The sequence below is a fragment of the Amblyraja radiata genome, chromosome 28 (genome assembly GCF_010909765.2).
Source record: "Amblyraja radiata isolate CabotCenter1 chromosome 28, sAmbRad1.1.pri, whole genome shotgun sequence".
Classification (NCBI taxonomy): Eukaryota; Metazoa; Chordata; class Chondrichthyes; order Rajiformes; family Rajidae; genus Amblyraja; species Amblyraja radiata.
The window spans coordinates 6,655,755-6,678,641 of NC_045983.1; the positions used below are offsets into that span (position 1 = coordinate 6,655,755).

The 22,887-nt window shown below is 41.0% G+C and overlaps 1 protein-coding gene across 3 annotated transcripts in view; it reads right to left on the reverse strand.

Moving 5' to 3' along the window:
* Positions 1–22,887, reverse strand: part of nlk (nemo like kinase) — a 142,956-nt gene that overhangs the window by 17,568 nt on the left and 102,501 nt on the right. For all 3 annotated transcript variants that reach the window (XR_004416067.1, XM_033045663.1, XM_033045664.1), the window contains exon 7: positions 21,464–21,565. Coding sequence is in view for 2 of the 3 variants with exons in the window: in XM_033045663.1 (XP_032901554.1) it covers positions 21,464–21,565 (102 nt within the window). In the remaining variant the exon portion in view is untranslated. The remainder of the gene's footprint in view (positions 1–21,463; positions 21,566–22,887) is intronic.

A 22,887-nucleotide genomic window follows, 5' to 3' on the forward strand; every position in this document is an offset into this window, starting at 1 on the left:
TGCTGTGTCTCTATACGATCAATGAAGTGCTCAGATCTTTGGCATGTTTTATTAAATGAAGAGTATCCACAATTGGAACAAGCTGGTAATAAAAATTTTTGGTGAAGATCTGAAATGATAATTTCTTAGAGAAAGATTAGAACTACTCCAAAAAAATGGTCCATGAAATTGTTTGTCATTTGTAACAGAAAATATTAATTGACGCAGTGTCATATAATTATGTAGTCTTCTATGTAGTCTGTCAAGCACCCATTTATACTAATCATACATCAATTCCAAAGATGGACATAAAATGCTAGAGTAACTCAGCAGGTCAGACAGCATCACTGGAAAAATGGAATAGGTTACGTTTTGGGTCGAGACCCTTCTCCAGAGATGCTGCCTGACCTGCTGAGTACTTCAGCGTTTTGTGTCTATCTTCAGTTTAAACCAGCATCTGCAGTAATTTCCTATACATCAATTACATTTTGTTCTTCCATTTCTTATGAACTCCTTCCCGATTCTGCCACTCACATATGAGGGGCAATTTATAGTGGCCAATTAATCTACTAATCTGCTTGGGGGTGGGGGAGGAGAAGTGAATCACCAGGTGGAAACTCATGCAGTTATTGGGCAAACATTCAAACTCTAGTGTAGACATCTTATGGAGATCAGGGTCGAATCTGGGTTGCAGGAGCCTTGAGGGAGCAACTCTTGGCTTTGCTACTGTGTCTCTATACGATCAATGCAGTGCTCAGATCTTTGGCATGTTTTATTAAATGAAGAGCATCCACAATTGGAACAAGCTGGTAATAAAAATTGAGATTGAAAATTCTCTTTGGCTTTTCTTTAACAATTTTATTTTATTTACATTAAAAACCTAAAGAGTTAAACGAGCTTAAAACTCTCCAAAGATCACCTTTAAATGCCAAAGGAAATACGGATAACAGTGCTTGCATGAAATGACTACCAATGCAAAAGTAAAGTTTTCAAACCAGTTCACTAATAGCAGCAGCAATTCTCCACAGCGAAACTGGTCTTTTTATGGATTCCTATGTTGAGGATTAAGGACGATTAAAATAAAAATCAAATTTTCAGGGTCTAGTGGGACAGATTCCCAGCTGTGGCACATAGATTTTTAGATAGTCATGAACAATGTTACTGCTTTATTTTAGCAGTATTATGCAAGCAATGATGTACGATGGGTTGTAGTGAATAAACAATGGCCCAAACCAGCTGGGCTGAGTAGCCTACTTCATACAAACAGGATTTGTACCAATGTATCTTGCCATGGGTATCTTGTGCCCATGTATCCATTTGAACTATTGCTGCTTATTCTATGTCTAACAATGTTTTAGTGAAGATTCAAACTAGATATACAAAGACATCATAACAGCTAAAAATCCTATTGCTGCAGAATACCAAAAGGTGTTTCTTTTGGAAAAATTATCATTAGACAATTGTATGAACTAATTTCCTTAATCTAGAATAATTTTTCAATAAGTGAGATTCACAGAGTAAATGGTTTTCACTCAGCAATAATCTTCTGCACATCTGAAACATTAGTTTGGTTTAGAGATACTGCGTGGAAACAGGCCGTTCGGCCCACTGAGTCCAGTAATCCCCGCATTTTAACACTATCTTACACACACTAGGGACAATTTTTACATTTATACCAAGCCAATTAACTTACAAACCTGTACGTGTTTGTAGTGTGGAAGGAAACCGAAGATCTCGGAGAAAATCCATGCAGGTCACGGGGAAAACATACAAACTCCATACAGATAGCACCCGTGGTCGGGATCGAACCGGTTCTCTGGTGCTGTAACTCTACCACTGCGCCACCGTGCTGCCCAATTGTTCCATTGACTTGCCTTAATCATAGTCATTCCATTAGCACTACTCAGTTAGTTTACTTGCCAGGAAACCATCAAAATATAAATTCATACAAGTGTCCTTCGATTGCCTTATGGTTTTAAATCAACATTTATCAAGTCATATAGATGGCATTAATGCAACCAAATCATTCCAAATTCAAAAGGAATTTGAAATCCACTTATTGGCAAACATTTATGCTGTATAGATTAAACATTTCACACACTTAAAACTGAACAAGGAATTAAATGCATGACTTCTTCAAAGGCAAAGATTGGCTTCTCTTTAAATGGATGATAAATTGCATTTTGTTTGTCCAGCAGCTCAAACTAAAGCTGCATAAAGAGAAAAGTTTGCAAAATAAGATTGTACATTGATGAATTACTTGAGCACAACCAAACATTATAATCCTCAACCGCAAAAAGAAAACTTGACCAATCCGTCACAATAATAATCACCCGTTCAATTTTAGGTTCAGGTTTATTATTGTCATACGTACACAAAGTGAAAGATAGAGTGTAGAATATAGTCGTCAGCATTACAATGCAACAGGTCCAGGTGAATCAGCGAGTACCCTAGCTTAGAGAAGGACCATTCAGAAGACTGATAACAAAGGGGAAGGGGCTGTTACAGGGTCTGTTGTTTCACGCTAAGAGGAGCGCCGAGAAGTCGGAATGACTGGGTGGGACGTCTTTGTTGCTTCAAGAGGAAACTGATTAATATGGAAGCAATTACAAAGAGCAAAAATGATTTTACTAAATCAAAAATGAATGCTCAATTAGTGTTTCGTCATACAGCTATGAAATAAGCCCTTTGGCCCATCAAGTCTCTGCTGATCTTGAAACACCTGATTACATTAATCTAATTTTATACTCCCCACATTCCTAACAATTATTCTTGGATTCTACCATTACCATCTGGGGCAATTTACAGTGGCTAATTAACTTACCACATCTTAGATATGCGGGAGGCACGATTGTACCCAAAGGGAATTCATGGAATCGCAGTGAAAATGTGCAAACTCCTCTCAGACAGCACCAGAGATTAGAATTCATCCTTGATCAGAAACAACAGCTGTACAAGATGTGTCACGGTGTTGTCAAAGTAACACAACAATTATCATTTGATCATTTTATTTCATAAATTGATAAATGGCACAGGTAGAAAATATAATATTTGTCAAAGTTAATTTAAAAAGTAATGGGCCGGTCCCACTTAGACAGGGCTGCCAACATGGGTGAGAGTTGGTATTGAGAAATTGCGAGAGACTTAGGGAGTGTAGCGACCAAGGAGTGGGGGGGGGGGGGGGGGGGGGAGGTGCTTACCTGCTTAGGTTCCCAGTGCTGACACTCCCATTGTCCCAGCTTTGACTATGACTTTGACCCAGTACTATTCCAGACCTTGACTCTGGATGCACACTTGGCCTTGCTCCTGGCCCCTCTGCACTGCCAATATATCTGGACCACACATAAAGCCCCATATCTGACCCCCTGGACTTAACCTATTACTTTGTCAAATAAGTCATCAATTGGTTGAACACAATTTCTCATCCATAAAATTATACTCACTCAGCTGTATAAGTATTCTGTTACCATTTCCTTCATTCTCCTAACAAACTGCCCTGAAGTCATTTTCACCCCCAATATTTTCAGTAATTTGCTGTCTTCTTTTCAGCAGGGACTCTTCCGAAATGCAAAGTCCAATAACAATATATATTGAAGCAATAATATTCTATTTAATATGATCTTGAGAGTACATTGTGGCGGCTCCCAAGGGTCGTGCCATCATAGTGTCGAACCCCTCGGCACAGGAGTGGTTCAGTCCGGAGGTGGCCCTTAGCCGGAGGCTTTAAAGGCAGGGGTTTGGGTGCCATCTTCCTCTCGTTTGGTCTTCCCTACAACTGGGAGGAACATAATAAAAAGTGCCTCTCAAAACACGACTTCGTGCTTCATTCTGAGACCCACGCACTACAACATAATATTTTCTGTGGTATTCATAACACAATGATAAAAATATCTTTGTTTTGATTGCACCTACCAACATGCATGCATTATTATATTAGTTAATATGTACTGAGGGCAAATTTTTGTTCCAATGCTCCCCATTCCCAATCACTTTTACATTGAAGTGATTGAAATCCAAGTGAAGTTTAAATGGCATCAGAAAAATAAAACCTCCGGAATGGATGATATTCATTACATGGTTGGTTGGAGTCAGTATCAGCACAATTACTATATTAAAATTTGAATCTTCAGATGCCCTGGTTCAAGCTCAAACTAAAGACAAATAATAACCTCCTCACACATTCATGAGAGTGTGTGTGTGTGTGTGTGTGTGTGTGTGTGTGTGTGTGTGTGTGTGTGTGTGTTCCACTCTGACAGTTGCCGGGTTTTCAGGCGACTGACAGCAACTTGACAGTCGCCAGCAGTCTGCTGAAAAATCGCCCAAGTGGGACAGGCCCATTAAGCATCTTCATTTAGATTTTAAGTTAATTTTTCAGTGAAATTCAGTGTATTTACTCTCAATGGACCATACAATCAGTTTATTCAAGAGTGATGATGTCTTCCCTCTCATGTAAAAATGAAACCATTTCCAACGGTTGCTATTTTTAGAAAGTGTCTTTATAAGCATACGATTGGGCCAAAACAGTCCAAGAACTCAAATTAGTATAATCCTACAGAGCACAGTCCATATATTTTTTTTAAATGGTTCAATGGAAAGAATTTTGCGTCTAAATGATACTTTAAATTCTCATTGTATTCATTCCCTCAATGGACCTGTCCCGATTTTGTCAACTTCTACAGTCCTATAATCTTTAGATCTCTGTGATCCTTCTAATCTGGCATTAAATTCTATCCTGATTTACCCAGTGACTAAAAAAATCTAGGCTACCATGCAAGGGGGCATCTGCTGGTGGAAAATCCACACCGGAAAGGGTTAATGTCTATGAGAGAAAAGCAGAAGAATGGATTAAAAAAACAGCACGGTTCAATAGTATAGGAACTTGCATTTTAAGGTACTCTTCAACTGCAGAGCTATAAAACAATGATTAAAGTTCAGTATATGTTATTACTGGTGAATCCTGGGGGAGGAGGCTCATTCTTAGGTACTGGAATTTGGTTGATATTATGGTGTTGAAGGTAGAGCAATGGTTAATAAATACGAGTCTAACGTAGAAGTCCATATGTTCCAGAGATGAATATAGGATCAGGGACTTAATGTCTGCCTATTCCTAGGTCCACAAGTTATGGTGTTGAAGGTGGAGCTATAGTTGATACATTACTCAATACCACCACTTTGAAAAAAAAGCATTTTAATGTATCTAACACAACATCTCTCCACCAAAGGTCATTCAATTCTAGCGGTCTCCACATATATTTAGAAAGATGTTTCCAACACTGAATGCCCATTTAAAGCATTTATGGTAGTACTGAAGGAGGAACGTGCAGTCAGTAATACTCTCTCCTGTGCTTAGAGAGATTTACTTTCATAATATAGTGAGAACTGCTTTAACTGCAAATGTCCAGCAGGTATGCTGCACCCGGTACATTACTCTTGTAGCCATTCATTACAGACTACATAATGCGCATTAATAGATTATTCAATTGCAGATCATCATGGTTACTTAACACTTTATCCAGCTTTTTTTTTAAATATCAAAATATGCAGAGTAAGGGGTTGCTGATGATGCAAATGCAGACCAAAACATAGATAAATTTGATGTTGCCAGGGACTCGAAAAGCAGAGCTATAATCAAGGCACTCTCACCAGTAACAATAACAGAGTCTTCTCATCTTGTTGGCTTTTGGCAAATCCTGCCCATTTTGGATTGGAAATTACTGGTAACCTGTACATCTATTAAGTGACTTTGAAGCAGAAAAGTTTTGAGTTTTAAAAACTGCTCCCTGAGAAAAGTATAGAGATATTGTACAGATGAAACACAATTACAACCTTACAATATATGTCCTTTTGTTACTGTACAACACATGATAATCTTGGAAAATTTAAATGTATATTTAAAATATAGCCTTATTCTTGGTTACAATGGACTTTCAAACTAAAAACTCTAGGCAGATTATTTTAGCCACACTTACATTTCCAAGCAGTGCCATCAGTATCGTGAACCAATCACTTGCAGTGACTAAGGATGCAAATGTTTTTTTCAGCATAGATATGGCTTAAACAAATGTACAGGGGGGGAAAGGTGGGGCTGAGAGAAGAGCAGCAACCAGGTCACTTTAATAACTGGATGTTGACAAGTCTCTGCACAAGTGATTTTTTCCCCCCAGATAGTTAATGTATTATCTACAATTTATTAAACAATTAAGACATCTGAGAAATAAAACAGCAACATTTATTTGAAGCTTATTTGCCCCTCTTAAGATCATAAGTGATAGTAGTAGAATTAGGCCATTCGGCCCATCAAGTCAACTCCACCAATCATGGCCGACCTATCTCTCCCTCCTTTCCCCATTCTTCTCCCTTCTCCCCATAACCTGACATCCGTACTAATCTCTTGTTCGTGTTCTTATTTTCTGCCACGATTTAAATATTTCTAATCAAGCATTAGACAGAGTGCCTTAAGTGTGCCTTAAGATATTACATATTTAACATATTAGATCATGTTTTTTTTCTTAAACAAATGCATTTCCCATCATTGGTGGGTAAAGATTTTATAGACCAATAGAAATCCAAAACCTCTATTGTAGCTTCACAGACATTGTTCAGTATTGATTTGCAATTGTACTGATGTGTCCTTTACATTTGTGGTGATGCCATTAGGTACATGCATCATTTTCAGTCATCTATCTAAGGCTTAGCCAAAAGAAATGTATAAAGCAGCTGCAAGGACACTCATTCCTTAAAGCACACATACAAATCTTGCAAAACTTTGTTACTAAATTAAAATCTCAATAAGGGTTGATAATTCTACCAGATTCTGAATAGTTCAATGAAAAATGTAACTTTATATTGTAATGACAACATCAGACCACGCACCCATTTTATGGTTACATATGTTAATAACATCTAAAAATTGCTGTACATATTTAACTGCAATATGACCATTTTAAAACAGTACAAGGTCTTTTGCACAGGATCTGCTCATTTTCACATTATGAAATACAGTAATGAAGTGAGATAGATGTGCCTTAAATCAAAGTGATGGAAATAAATAGCCAATTCTTCAGAAAATTAAAGATTAAAGTGAAAATCAGTGTTATCAATAAATAACAAACCAGCCAAAATGATCCCAAGATTGATGGCTGCCAGCTCCAAGACATTTGTTTCTTCCAACTGGGAGGTTGGCTCCTTGGACACCCTTGGCCTAGCAAAGAGTACAGTCTATCCTTGGACACGGTGGCAATACTCTCAAAGGTTTGACAACCAGTGTGGTCTAGCTGCTAATTTTATCAGCCGTCAAAGCATTCTTTAAAATCAAATGTTTGTGAATATCTTTGATTTCCTAAGATTCAAAAACACCGTGAAACTATAAAAACAAAAAAATTGAAACGCTACACATTTAAACACACTTCGATACATTTAAACCTACTAAATTAAATCAAAAAAGATCCGCCTGTTTCCCTGGTAGCCCTTTCTTATTAATGATTGCAATAGGGCAGCTTAGATTGTGCCAGATTTACCAGCCTGAGAGCCGAGAGGTTTATACTGCTCCATTGGAAGAACTTCATATGGAGCTTATTGACACAGTATAGGACCAGCTGGCAACATCGAAGAAGACACCGCTGACATCTTAATGTCTGGCATCTGGACAGGCAAACTCACATGAATATACACCAATACTACTAGCACAAAAGCAAATTCTCCAAAAGGCATCAGAAACTATAAGATTTATCTGGCGGTATTAATTTGGCCAGATAAAACGAGGACATGTTTAAAGAAGAGTGTGACATTATGATCTTCATACGTGTGACCAATGCACTGCCCAATACTGAAACCATTTTATACTTTAGACTGCAGCCAAAGTAACAAGTACAGTACAATTTGTTATGTTGCCATTTTTATTCAAGGTTAACAGAAAGTACAAAAACAGTTTGCACCATCTTTGCAGTTTTACATTCAAATGGTGCAATCCCGGTTAACCATTTGTAAACCAGTAATGAGAAATGTATATTTCTACAAATTACAATTTTGAATCCAAATTGGCACCTCGATTTGGCCTTTTTTTTTTTAAGTTAATCGTGTCAGTTTCTGAAGGTCAGGATTTGAAATTTCTATCAATCTTGTTCATTTGCCAAGTCCATTCATAATTAAAAGTTTTGCAAAATGGCTTCACAGGCTGAGGCTCAAAACATTTATAACATTTAATAATTCAAATAAGATTTCCAGTTTTCTGTACATTAAATAACTATGAAATGTCAGACAAATCACAGCTAAAAATATTACAACATTTTTTTTTCAGGCCCAAGAATCTTTCTGCAACAATGTCCAAAATTGCCTTATTGCATTATGTACCTAATGACCAATTTAAGCTAAAATTTAAAAAAAATTCTTGTTTGTGTACTGGAAAATCAGATTAATCCTTGGTAACTTGACAGTTCTAACTGCTGTAACAGTTAAATTAAGACAGGAAACTTCATGGCTAATTCAAACCAGCACTACAGCATGACAATTGAGAACTAATTGTTATGTGCTCATGAGATAATGTAATGCCACTCAGATTAGATGTATTGTAAAAAAGGAAATTTGAGTTTAATACAAAACAGGCCACCCAAAAAATGGATAGGATAATAATTAATTGACTCATAACTAAAATGTTCAAAAACCACTTACTGAAACTCAAGGACAAATATAGCTAGTATTTTGACATGTTGCTGAAAGCCCATGATAATCTTCAGATAACGAGTTAATGGCATTAGCTACTACTTGGCATTTGCAGAGGTCACAAGGATAATTAAAACTTGATCCCATCAACAAAGGTTTGCCATCTTAAACTGAAGGACAGCCAAAAACAAGATGAAGATTCTGCCAAAATTGTTCTGTGACACTGACCATTTTTTTTTTGTCCCAATGTCTATCATATGAAGGAATGAACTGCAGATGCTGGTTAAAACCGAAGATAGACACAAAAAGCTGGAGTAACTCAGACAGGCAGCATCTCTGGAGAGAAGGAATGGGTGACGTTTTGGGTCGACACCCCTCATGACATTAGCTTGGATGCTACCAGCTCAAAACAGTGGAAACAAAGATATTTCTGCAGCCAGAACGCTGTAAATCTCAGTAGCACTTCAAAAATGTTTCTGCATTCCAGTATATTAACTTCTTCAACGAATCCATGTAATAAATAAAAGGGCAACGTGGAGTAACAGCGGGCACAGTGAGAGAGCTGCTGCCTCTGAGCGCCAGAGATCCAAAAACGCACAAACTCCGCACAGACAGAACAACGGGTTCTGTCTGTGTAGTTTGTGCTTTCTCCCTATGACTATGGGAGTTTTCTCCTAGTGCTCTAGTTTCCTCCACATTCCAAAGACGTGCGGTTCTTAGGTTAATTGGCTTCTGTAAATTGCTCCCAGTGCAAAAGTGGGATAACATGAATCTAGTGTGCGGGCGAGTTGAGGTGGACTTGGTGGGCCAAAGGGCCAGTTTCCACGCTGTATCTCTAAACCATGCTCAGCAGGTCAGGCATATTTTCTGGAGAATATAAACAGGTGATGCTTTGGGTTGGAACACTCCTTCAGATTGATAAGGTGGATGGTGGAACACAGCTAGAAGAGAGGAGGAGCAGGACACATTGTGGAAACCATGTTTACCAAGAAAGAGGACATCTCAGATGTTTTCCACCTGGGGTAGTCCTTCCTCTGGCCCCCCATTTCAATAGACAATAGATGCAGTAGGCCATTCGGCCCTTCGAGCCATCACCGCCATTATCAGGGCTGATCATCCACAAACAGCACCCCGTTCCTGCTTTCTCACCATATCCCCAGACTCCGCTATCTTTAAGACCTTTATCTAACTCTCTCTTGAAAGCATCCAGAGAATTGGCCTCCACTGCCTTTCCACAGATTCCACAGATTCACAACACTCTGGGTGAAAGGTTTTTTTCTCATCTCTGTTCTAAATGGGCTACCACTTATTCTTAAACTGTGGCCCCTGGTTCTGGACTTCCCCAATAAAGGAAACATGTTTCCTGCCTCTAGCGTGTCCAATCCCTTAATAATCTTATGTTTCAATAAGATCCCCGTCATCCTTCTAAATTCCAAAGTGTACAAGCTCAGCTGCTCCATTCTTTCAACTTATGACAAGCCCGCCATCCCGGGAATTAACCTTGTGAACCTACGTTGCACTCCCTCAACAGCAAGAATGTCCTTTCTCAAATTTGGAGACCAAAATTGCACACAATACTCCAGGTGTGGTCTCACCGGGGCCCTGCACAACTGCAGAAGGACCTCTTTGCTCCTATATTCAACTCCTCTTGTTATGAAGGCCAACATGCCATTCCCTTTCTTCACTACCTGCTGTACCTGCATGCTTACTTTCAGTGACCGATGAACAAGGACCCCCCAGATCTCGTTGTACTTCCCCTTTTCCCAACTTGACACCATTCAGATAATAATCTGCCTTCCTGTTTTTGCCACCAAAGTGGGTAACGTCACATTTATCCACATTAAACTGCATCTACCATGCATCTGCCCACTCACCCAACCTGTCCAAGTCATCCTGCATCCTCATAGCATCCTCCTCACAGTTCACACTGCCACCCAGTTTTGTGTCATCTGGAAATTTGCTAATGTTGCTTTTAATCCCTTCATCTAAATCATTAATGTATATTGTAAATAGCTGCGGTCCCAGCAACGAGCCTTGCGGTACCCCACTAGTCACTGCCAGCCATTCTGAAAGGGACCTGTTAATCCCTATGACGTGTAGAGCTCAGATCTGCATGTGCGCTGTACGATTCAGTGACTATGATTCCAGATTTCTACCTCAGTCATTGTACCGGTCAAAAATTACCAATGACTGATGTGATGCAATTCTGGCAAAAGTAATCTCTCAATGCATCCCAAACCCATTTGTACTCTTTGATATAACTAACCGCACGGACTAGGTCTAGTGAAAAGCCTTGTTTTGCAAGCTATCTACTCAGATAATACTGTACTTAAATACAAGCAAAATATAAAATGGGCGCAGGAGTCCATTTGACCCTTCGAGCCAGCACCACCATTCATTGTGATCATGGCTGATCATCCACAATCAGTAACCCGTACCTGCCTTCTCCCCATACCCCTTGATTCCGCTAGCTCCAAGAGCTCTATCTAACGCTCTTTTAAATTCATCCAGTGAATTGGCCTCCACTGTACTCTGTGGCAGAGAATTCCACAAATTCACAACTCTCTGGGTGAAAACGTTTTTTTCTCATCTCAGTTTTAAATGGCCTCCCCTTTATTCTTAGACTATTGCCCCTGGTTCTGGACTGCCTCAACATTAGGAACATTTTTCCTGCATCTAGCTTGTCCAGTCCTTTTATAATTGTATATGTTTCTATAAGATCCCCTCTTATCCTTCTAAATTCCAGTGAATTCAAGCCCAGTCTTTCCAATCTTTACTCATATGACAGTCCCGCCATCCCGGGGATTAACCTCGTGAACCTACGCTGAATGCCATTAGCTTTCTTAACTGCCTGCTGTACCTGCATGTTTACTTTGAGTGACTGGTGCACAAGGACAACCAGGTCTCGTTGTACTTCCCTTTTTCCTAATCTGACACCACTGAGATAATAATCTGCCTCCTTGTTCTTGCCGCCAAAGTGGATAACCTCACATTTATCTACATTATACTGCATCTGCCATGCATCTGCCCACTCACTCAACCTGTCCAAGTCACCCTGCAACCCCCGAGCATCCTCTTCACGGATCACACTGCTACCCAGCTTTGTGTCATCTGTACATTTGCTAGCTTTACTTTTAATTCCATCATATAAACCATTAATAAATAAGTAGTTGCAGCCCCAGCACCGAGCCTTGCGGCACTCCACTCGCCACTGACTGCCATTCAGACAGGGACCCGTTTATTCCTACTCTTTGTTTCCTGTCTGCAAACCAATTCTCTATCCATGTCAATACCCTACCCCCAATACCATGTGCTCTAATTTTGCTCACTAATTTCCTGTTTGGGACCTTACCAAAGGCTTTCTGATAGTCCAAAAATACTACATCCACTGGCTCTCCTTCATCCATTTTACTTGTCACATCCTCAAACAATTCCAGAAGATTAGTCAAGCAGGATTTCCCCTTTATAAATCCACGCTGACTTGGACCAATCCTTTGACTGCTATCCAAATGCTCCGTTATTGCTTCTTTAACAATTGACTCCCGCATCTTCCCCACCACTGATGTCAGGCTAACTGGTCTATAATTCCCAGTTTACTCTCTCGCTCCTTTCTTGAGAAGTGGGATAACATTAGCTACCCTCCAATCCACAGGAACTGATCCTGAATCTATAGAACATTGTAAAATGATCACATATGCATCCACAATTTCTAGAGCCACCTCATTGAGTACCCTAGGATGCAGACCATCAGGCCCTGGGGATTTTATCAGCCTTCAGTCCCATCAGTCTACCCAGTACTATTTCTCGCCTAATACAAATTTCTTTCAGTTCCTCTGTCTCCCTAGATCTTCTGTCCTCTAGTACATCTGGGAGATTGGTTTTGTCTTCACTAAGGAAGACGCAAACAAAATACATGTTCTACTCTTCTGCCATTTCCTTGCTGCCCATAATAATTTCACCTGTTTCTGCCTTCAAGGGATCCACATTTGTCTTTACTAATCTTTTTCTCTTAACATACCTAAAGAACCTTTTACTATCCTCCTTTATATTCTTGGCAAGCTTATCTGCGTACTTCTTCTCTTCACCCCGTATTGCCCTTTTTGTTACCTTCTGATGTCCTTTGAAAGTTTCCCAATCCTCTGGCTTCCTACTACTCTTTGCAATGTTATGCATCTTTTCTTTTAGTTTTATACCGTCCCTAACTTTTCCCTGTCAGCCACGGTTGCTTCTTACTCCCCATGGAATCTTTTTTACTCTTTGGAATGAAATGATCCTGCAAGTCGAACTCGAGTACAATAGATAGAGCAAAGGGGAATTAGTTCTCAGCATTGTAGTGCTCGTCAGCCTGGGAAGGCAGTCCATCCAGGAGAGGGAAAACTCTGATTTAAAACCTCCACTGCCTTGTGGCCATATCCAGTCACGGAAAAGGCTCCAGGAGTAAACCTCAAGAAAATCCGGATTCTGAGCCCCTAAGGCAGTTTGTCGTTGTCTACAACCTCGCTCTGGCAGCTCCTGCGACGGCGCTGGTGCCAAACTGTAACGGCCCTGCTGTTCCTTTGGATCGATCAGCGACATGGAGAGGGGGGACGTGTTGCATGGGCAATAGACTGTCCTCCAAATGACATCGCCCAGGCTTGCATCCGACTACACATCACCTGCAAACCTACACCAACAACGGTGGGAGGGATTTTCGGATCTCACTGGACAGCTACCGGCAGACTCAAGCTGGGCAGCCCCCAGCCAATAAGGTGCTGTCCCACCACAGTCTGCTATCCTCACTGGGTGCACGGAGATTAGGAACCATCCGAACAGCAGATCGCAACTGTCGCACCTACCAACAAAAGAACACATCAAAAGAGACCAGCTCTAAAACTGGGAACTTGGAATGTCCGGACAATGATGAAAACCTCCAGGTCTCTGAAAACCTACAGGACATCAGCGATTGCAGGAAAACAGTTGTCATAAACGACGAGCTCAAGAGACTCAACATAGACATAGCCACCCTTCAGGAAACAAGGCTGGCAGACTCGGGCACACTGAAGGAGAAGGAGTACACATTTTACTGGCAGGGGAAGGACTCTGACAAACCCAGAGAGCACGGAGTAGGATTCGCAGTAAAGAACAGCCTGCTGAACACGGTGGAACCAGGCAGTAATGGCTCAGAGCGACTCCTGACTCAGTCTCAACACCACCGCAGGCCCAGTCACTCTTGTCAGCGTGTTTGCCCCAATTGTCCTCCACATCAGACACAAAGCATCCCCAGCAAGGAAGAACTTGTTCTCTTGGGCGACTTCAACGCCAGAGTGGGCGCAGGCCACGAATCGTGGTCTTCCTGCCTTCGGCAATTTGGTGTGGGCAAAATGAATGAGAATGGACAGCGACTGCTTGAGCTGTGCACTTACCATGACCTGTGCATCGCCAACTCATACTTCCAGACGAAGCCCCAACACAAGGTTTCCTGGAGACACCCATGCTCAAAGCATTGGCATCAACTGGATCTGATCCTAGTCAGACATGCCGCCATCAAAACGTTCTCCACACACTCCTACCACAGTGCGGACTACAACACAGACCACTCCTTGGTGTGTAGCAAGTTCAGGCTGCAGCCAGAGGTTTTACCGCACCAAGAAGCAAGGGAACCCCCACATCGATGTCAGCAAGATGCCCCGTCCAGATCTTGTGTAACAGTTTGCAGAGGCTTTTGAGAGAGAACTTGGCACCTCGTGTCCTGGAGACTCTGCAACAGAGAAGTGGGAAATTCTGCAGGACACCATGCACTGCATAGCCTTGGCTAGCTTCGGGAAGAAGACCTCGAAGACGCATGACTGGTTTGAGGACAAGTCGACCGAGATGACTCCCGTCATCGAAGCCAAGCGCGCCACCCTAGCCGAGTACAAGCGGTCAGCTAACGAGAAGAACCTGCAGATTCTCATGGCTGCCAGGAGCAAGGTTCAGCAGACTGCCAGGCATTATGCCAATGAATACAGGACACAGCTTAGTGAGGACATCCAGACAGCCGCCATAACAGGGAACATCAGGGGAATGTACGATGGCATTAAGAAGACATTAGGACCAGTCCAGAGCAAGACAGCCCCCCTCAAATCCTCCATTGGGGAAGTAATCACAGACAAATGCCAGCTGGTAGAGAGATGGGTGGAACACTACTCCGACCTCTACTCGAGAGAGAACACTGTGTCCCCCTCAGCCCTTGATGCCATCGAGTGCCTGCCGACCATGGATGAGTTAGACGCAGAGCCGAAAGTAGAAGAGCTCAGCAAGGCCATTGACAGTCTGGCCTCAGGCAGCAACAGGATTCCCCCTGACCTGATCAAGCATTGCAAAACTACCTTACTGCTTCCTTTGTAGTGGTGGCAAGAAGGAGCTGTACCGCAGGACATGAGGGATGCCACACTCATTACCCTCTACAAGAACAATGGTGAGAGAAGCGACCGCAACTACAGAGGCATCTCCCTTCTCAACATCGTCGGCAAGTTCTTTGCTCGGGTCATCTTGATCCACCTGCAGAAGCTGGCAGAACGTGTCTATCCAGAGTCACAGTGCGGTTTTTGAGCTGGAAGGTCAACAGTAGACATGGTCTTCTCCCTTCGCCAGCTCCAGGAGAAGTGCAGAGAACAGCGGATGCCCCTGTATGTTGTTTTCATTGACCTCACCAAGGCGTTCGACCTCGTCAGCAGAGATGGCCTATTTAAGGCTCTGCCAAAGATCGGCTGCCCACCAAAACTGCAGAGCATGATAGAATCCTTCCACATCAACACGAAGGGGACAGTGCAGTTCAATGGCAGCTTCTCTGAGCCCTTCGACATCCGCAGTGGCGTCAGACAAGGCTGCGTCCTCGCTCCCACACTCTTTGGGATTTTTTTCGCTCTACTCCTGAAACATGCCTTTGGCACAGCAACAGAGGGGATCTACCTGCATACTAAATCAGGTGGCAGGCTCTTCAAACTCACCCGCCTCAGAGCAAAGACAAAAGTACGTGAAGCTCTCATCAGAGACATGTTGTTTGCTGACGACGCTGCAGTGGTGTTCCACACCCAGCAGGAACTACAGTCACTGACGGACCGCTTCTATCGGGCATGCAAGGACTTCGGGCTGACCATCAGCCTGAAGAAGACGAACGTCTAGGGGCAGGATACAGAGGCGCCGCCTGTCATCACCATTGTTGACTACGAACTTGATGCCGTCCATCAGTTCACATACCTCGGCTCCACCATCACCGACAACCTCTCCTTGGACACAGAGATTGATAAGAGGATCGGGAAGGCAGCTACAACTGTCGCTCGCTTCACAACTAGAGTGTGGACCAACCCAAAGCTGACAGTGAAGACAAAGATAGCAGTCTACAACACCCGTGTCATCAGCACGCTGCTATACGCCAGTGAGACATGGACTACATATGCTAGGCAGGAGAGAAGACTAAACACCTTCCACCTGAGAAGCATCCGCCGTATCCTGGGCATATCCTGGCAAGACAGAGTGTCCAACGCCGAGATCCTGTCTCGCGCTGGCCTTCCCAGTATGTACACTCTACTCAGGCAGCGCAGACTGCGGTGGCTAGGCCATGTCCACCGCATGGAGGATGGCCGTATTCCAAAAGCCATCCTCTATGGAGAGCTGACACCTGGGAGGAGAACCATCGGCCGCCCCCAGCTACGTTACAAGGATGTCTGCAAGATAGATATGAAGGCGCTCAACATCAATGTGGAGTCCTGGGAGAGCCATGCAGCTGACTGCACGAGGTGGAGGGGTACCCTGAATCAACATCTCAAAACGGGGGAAGAGAAACTGTTGAACGCAGGGGCAGACAAGCGGGCACTCAGAAAGGAGCGCAGCAGCTTCAACAAACCAGGGACCACACACAAATGTGACCATTGCCACAGAGACTGTCACTCCCACATTGGTCTCTTCAGCCACAAGCGATGCTGCTCCAGCTGAGGTTTGGAGCAAGCAGCCAACAATTTGGATGCATCACCCATGGTCAGTCATGACCGAGGGGGGCCTACTAGTGCATCAGTTCCAGAGACAAAGTCTAATGTCCGCAATGGGGTAGAGTTGAATCAGACAATACTCTAGCTTATGGAAGGAACGTCCAGAAACTTAATAACAGAGGGGAAGAATCTGTTCCCGAGTCTTGCGGTGTATACTTTCAAGCTTCCGTACGTTCTTCCCTAAGGGAACAGGGGAACAGGATAACCTCACCAACAATGGCTCTCAAATACTGTTTAGATGAGTAGGATTGCACTTATTTGACAACAACCAGATAAGCACAGAGCAAGAGAAGTATTGTCAAATGAATCGCAGAAATGCCATTCCTTCTAGCACTTGCCAGTTGCTTCTGGTATGAGGACTTATCCCCAGCCACTTTTCTCTTCTGCGTGCTCCTCAGGTTTCATTACCAAAAATTTCCACATGAATGACACATGAACTTACCATTACCTTAAAGAGAGCAGAAGCTATCCTTGATCCCCATCACAAACTCGACTTTCTATCCAAGTTTATTTGGACCTTTCATTTAAACCGGACATCTGGCTTAAAGAGATGACTTTCACACTAAACATCTTTACTATTATTAGGTTTACTTATTTTCCAACTCGGCTTCAGCTCACCTGCTGAATATATGAATACAGAACCTGTGCCACTGTTATCTCAAGTTTTGTGCAGAGGCAGTTAGAAAACAAGTGACCCTGGTAATGTTACTCTTGACAATTTGCGATAACAGAATTGACTGTGTTCCAGCTCTTGCACTACCATGGAGTTGTGTTTATTTCTAATTATCAACACTCCAGTTCTCAAAACTTTATTTTAGAAATTTGAAGTATAAGTAATGTATACTTTGTTTTCATGTGTTTGTCTGAGTCAGTGCCTGTAACGCTGCTGATTAATTTTACACTGCAGCTGTTCCTCACTATACTTGTGCATTAGACAAGAAATGTGACAACAATGAACAAGACCCAGTTAAACAAAGGCTTGCTTTTAAAATTCACATCCCTACTTTTGAATCAGTCTCATGATCTTGTCTTTTCCTACCTTTAATCATCTTTTTACTTTTAATGGAAAATGTTTGCATTCTTCTTATCTGGTCTCTGCTCGAGCTGAATTTAATCACTGGTACAGCATCGTGGCAGTGCCTTCAACTCCCAAAGCATTATATGCTGTCCTTGAATTCTGTCTCTGTTTACTTTCAACTTTAATACTCTCCACAACACTACCTCATTGACCAAGCTTTTGGTCGTTTGTCCTTATGTATATAGGGGGATTTATTTTTTTAGACAGTCGTGCATAAAAGATTTGGATACATTGGGACATTAAGTATGCTATGTAAATAGAAATATTTGCTTTAATATCCACACTTACAAATTCCCACTTAATTTTGAACATTTGCAATAAATACTTCCTTAACAATCTCTGCTTGAAGGGAAAAACAAATTCAGCTGCAAAGTCTGCATTGTTACAAAAATTTACAGTTGGAAGAAGTATGGATCTGGAGTAGTCAATTAAGTCAGGCACTCAAGTTATTCATTTTCATTTTTCTTGTATGCTACAGCCGTTTTTCATGATCTTATTTTTTTTGTATGGTCTCAATTCTCCCTTCCCCATCTGCTACTACCACCGAGAAATATATTCTCTTCAACCATTTCAACTAGATCTGATGTTGTTTATTTGAGGTATCAAAAATCACACAACTTTAAAAGGAGGTCCGCGTTTCAAAAGTAGTTCTAAATGAAGTGTTTAAGAAGGAACTGCAGATGCTGGAAAATCGAAGGTAGACAAAAGTGCTGGAGAAACTCAGTGGGTGCAGCAGCATCTATGGAGCGAAGGAAATAGGCAACGTTTCGGGATGAAACGTTGCCTATTTCCTTTGCTCCATAGATGCTGCTGCACCCGCTGAGTTTCTCCAGCACTTTTGTCTACTTTAGTTCTAAATGAAGTGGTTTCCAAAGAAGCTAAAGGATCTGTATTTCATTCATTGCAGCTACGACAATTGAAATGCAAAATAAAAAAACACAAATGTATATTAAAAGTGAATCCTTTACTGTTTAAATCCCGATTTCCTAACTCATTTAATAAGCGTTTGAAAGCAGGTATTTTGCTTTTTGACGTACCCATTGTAATTCGCTCTCCTTGACATTCAAATAGCACAGTTCAATGAAATTGGAAATGTTGAATTCAGACAAGATGAATTTGCAAATCAATAATTTATGCCACCTCTTTGCAATTACGCTTGTGAGCAACCAGTGGTACATGTCACAATAAATAAGCAAAGCATCAAAGTCAAAGTGCTGAAAAACTCATTGGCAGAATTAATTTGTTAAATGGCAGAATGAAAATCTGTACATAACCTTGAAGCTGCTAAGACACTTGAAGGCAACGAACAAAGCAGCCAAAACCCACAACTTCCCACGTCCTTTCAGCCATAATGCTTAAATAAAGCAAACATGCAGACAAACTTCAGATTTGCAAACTTCAGATTTGTTAAACTTTGGCAAAAAGGAACATTTAGAGTCAGATACAATAACAATTCCTTGGAGGCCACACAGCCCACACAACTTCAAATTATAAGACCACAAGGCATAGGAACAGAATTAGGCCATTCGGCCCATCAAGTCTGCTTTGCCATTTGATCACGGCTGCTCTATTTTTCCATCTCAACCCCATTCTCCTGGCTTCTCCCCATCACCGTTGATCTCCAAAGAGTACTGGAGTTTTATTTTGGATGTCACTTGCTCTGCCACATTTGAGCAACAATTCTACACATTTCCTTAATGCATCACAACGCGAAAAAATCCAATCCAAAGACTCGCCCAATACACTTGTTCTTTCATTTATATACTGCATTGGTCTATTTTAAAACATCCAAGTATTCTTTACGTCACTATGACTGCCTGTGTAATGTGCTTTTCTAAAGAGGGTTTGCATCTCAAAGACATTTATTAGTGCACAAAGTCTAATGACCTTCATGATCCTGTAAAATAAGATAAATTGTGAACTGTAGAATAATATTGGAAATGATGGGTTTCATCAGGCCATTGCTCCCTTGTTGGTCTTTATCAATAAGAACAGCTTTTGAGAAGGTCATGGAAGTGATCTATCAATTTTAAGGTGATAACATAAGGAAGGTAATGCTCTTAAAAGGTGCATCTGAAGTTTTTCCAAAAACAATATCCACATTAGACAGCTTAGTTCATTAAATTTGCTTCTCAGGTATCAGGTTTTAATTTATCTAGACTTAGATTTATTGCTTCATAAAAAAGCAAATAATTCACAATTTTTTGCAAGGACGTATTTGAAAAATCATCAGAACAATCGGTCAATTAAAAACTAATGAAATTTTCTTCAGAATTAAAAAGGCCCTAATTCAAGTTTGCTAGGCAAATTGATTTTACATTTAAGTTGTTTAACCTTTGTTCACTAGCTTGAATCAGTGAAGTCGGCCAAATAGATCTACTTCCAGTGGGTGCTACTGTGCAAGTAGGTTATCAGGCTGAGACAAATTGTGCTGCAATAGGCTAGATCTTTGCAATAGAGATAATGATCAGGTAATAATGGTCAGTATTACTTGAAGAAACTGAACAGCAACTTTTGAAGTCCGAATATTCACAGCTAAAAATAAGTAGGAAGTTGCTTTCTCAGTTCCCCTATTCAGATGGAATCTGGGCTATAGAGCTTACCAAGAGATTTGGGAACAACATGCATACATACATTTTTCCACTAGGTCATGAGAAACATTTAAGTGAACAAGGCGCAGTCGTCTTTCTTAGTTTGGCTTTCTTCCCAACCAATTGTTCAAGCGCTTTTGATTGCAACATGCGCCTTAATTTAGTTCAACAAAGAAACTGACAAGTTTCATTGAAGTGAACAAGTTATTTTTAAAATTATATTTTACGTTTTAATTATGATCAAATCATCTCAGGTGATGAAGTAAATCCAAATCTAGCATCTCATTTTATCAATATTTAAATAGATGATTTAAAAAATATATTTTTGGTCACATTTCTCTAGCCTATTTTTGTTCCCTTTTTTGCTTTCTGCATGTGAATTGGGAGTTAGAGAGTCATATAGCATGGAAGCAGGCCCTTCTGCCCAACTTGCCCACACTGACCAACATGTCCCAGCAACACTGTCACGTCCCACCTGTCCACGTTTGGCCCATATCCCTCCAAACCTAACTATTCACATTTCCTGATTCAGATTTTTCATTTATGGTTTCTTCAAGAAACCTTTTTCTTGCTGTTCTTTCAGAATATACTGATCTGGATATAGCGGCTCATGTGGAGGCAGAGGAATGGTTAGCAGCTCGATGGCAGGGGGTCAACCTGACCTAATCTCTGCCTCTACAGATGCTTCCTGATCTGCCGTGTCTATCCAGCAGTTTTGTGCTCCAGATTACAGCATCTGCAATTTCTTGTGTCTGCTGGTACTGCATCACTGTTGTGTGCAATGATTCTGTAGTGGTTCTATTAAATGAAAAAACAGTATTGGGCCATTATCTTAATTGTTAAATAATCCATTGACACATCTTGACTCACGGATAATTTGAGTTCTGAAAAGAGATCCTGCAGGGACTGCTAATAACTTAGGAAGCAATTCCCAAGAATGGTAAACAGTAGGAGTAAGCTGACATTTAACAAAAAAAATAGATATAGAGTCAAATATCAGGATTTTAAAAAAAATTAGATAATTGTATAATAAAGATTGTATGCATTCACCAAATATAGTTTGCATACAAAGTCAAACATCTTGACCTATCTGACTGCTGGTGCAGCCACCAAAAGTTTGTGCCTGCAAAATCGAATAGATGAAATCTTACCTGTTTATGAGGACCCCTGAGTATGTGAGCCTTGGCACCCTCACAAGCTGTTCGCATGGCTTCTAATGATGGAGTTCCCAACAGATCTGTGATCAAGTCCAACTGCCATTAGACAAATAATTAACTGTTTAGGGTAATCACTGTTTCAGTGTTAAAAAGAAATTGATAAAAAATTCATATTTCAAGGGAACAAAATTAACTGCTAATACAGTAAAAAGTTTACTTTTCAATTTCAAGAAAGAAACTCAATTTACTTCCATTCAAGCCTAATAAAATTATAGGCAATATTTGAACTATAAAAAAATAATTATGTTCCACAATCGTGGCAATTTACTAAAATGCATTGTTTTTTAATGAAGGTTACTGTTTTTCAATCAAAACCAAGAATCTAATTATATTAATTGTCAAAAAGGGTCTGATATGTGGCCACAATGCTAAAGAGAACGTATGGATCGGAGCGCTTTTGGCAAAAAGAAGTGTATATTGTTTCATGGTAAGATTTACAGAAGTTGAACCATAGGAATGTGCAAATTTATTTGCTGCTGTTGGGGAAAAAAAAGTCTGATTAGCAGTTGATCTTCTATAGTTTTGCTACAGGATTGCTTTTTTCTAAACAAGTGTGATTACAACAAATTGCAGATTTCTGTAGCCGCTTTAACATAGGAATGTAGCCAAATACACTGAGAAATCATGTGACAACCATCGACGCCAACTGCATAAATTTGGTTTGATCACCCGTGCCTGATTACTTTACCAAATACTTTATTTTGCTGGATATGTAATTGGATAAGCACAAAAATACATGTATATAAATAGCTGCATCTTTTCTCCAAACAAACAATCCACTTTAGAGAACATTTTATTCATCAGTAGGGAATATTAAACTGTACAGCTAATTTTCAGTTACATATTCCCATATGGAAATAGGAAGGGGAGTTAAAGTGGTTAGCAACCAGGAATCAGCCTTGGTTGACTGAGCTTAAGTGTTCAGCAAAACTGGGTGTCCTCAACATCAACTTCAGACGCTATGATGTTACGTAGCACATGATCATACATCGACAAGAAAACATTTTTAGAAAACAAGAAAACTCCAACTGTAGGCACTGCAGTTCATCTAGAAGGCCAAAAGGTATGAGGAGAGCGCATTTTTAAATGGGTGATCAATCTGCACTTCAAGGAAGGGGAGTTATAAAATGAATGCATGACTCCCAGGCACAGGGAGGCTGGCAATCAGGGAAATCTCAGCTCATTGTGCTTCATACCAAGAGTCAGCAAAAGACAGAAGTGTATTTAGGCAAATCACTGAGGTTCAAGATCAATAACGTCATGGCAGAAAAGGATTTCAACTTCCCCAATATTGCAGGAATCACCTTGGTGTGTCTATACATTCTTAGAAGTAGACAGAGACTCGGCATGTCACCAAA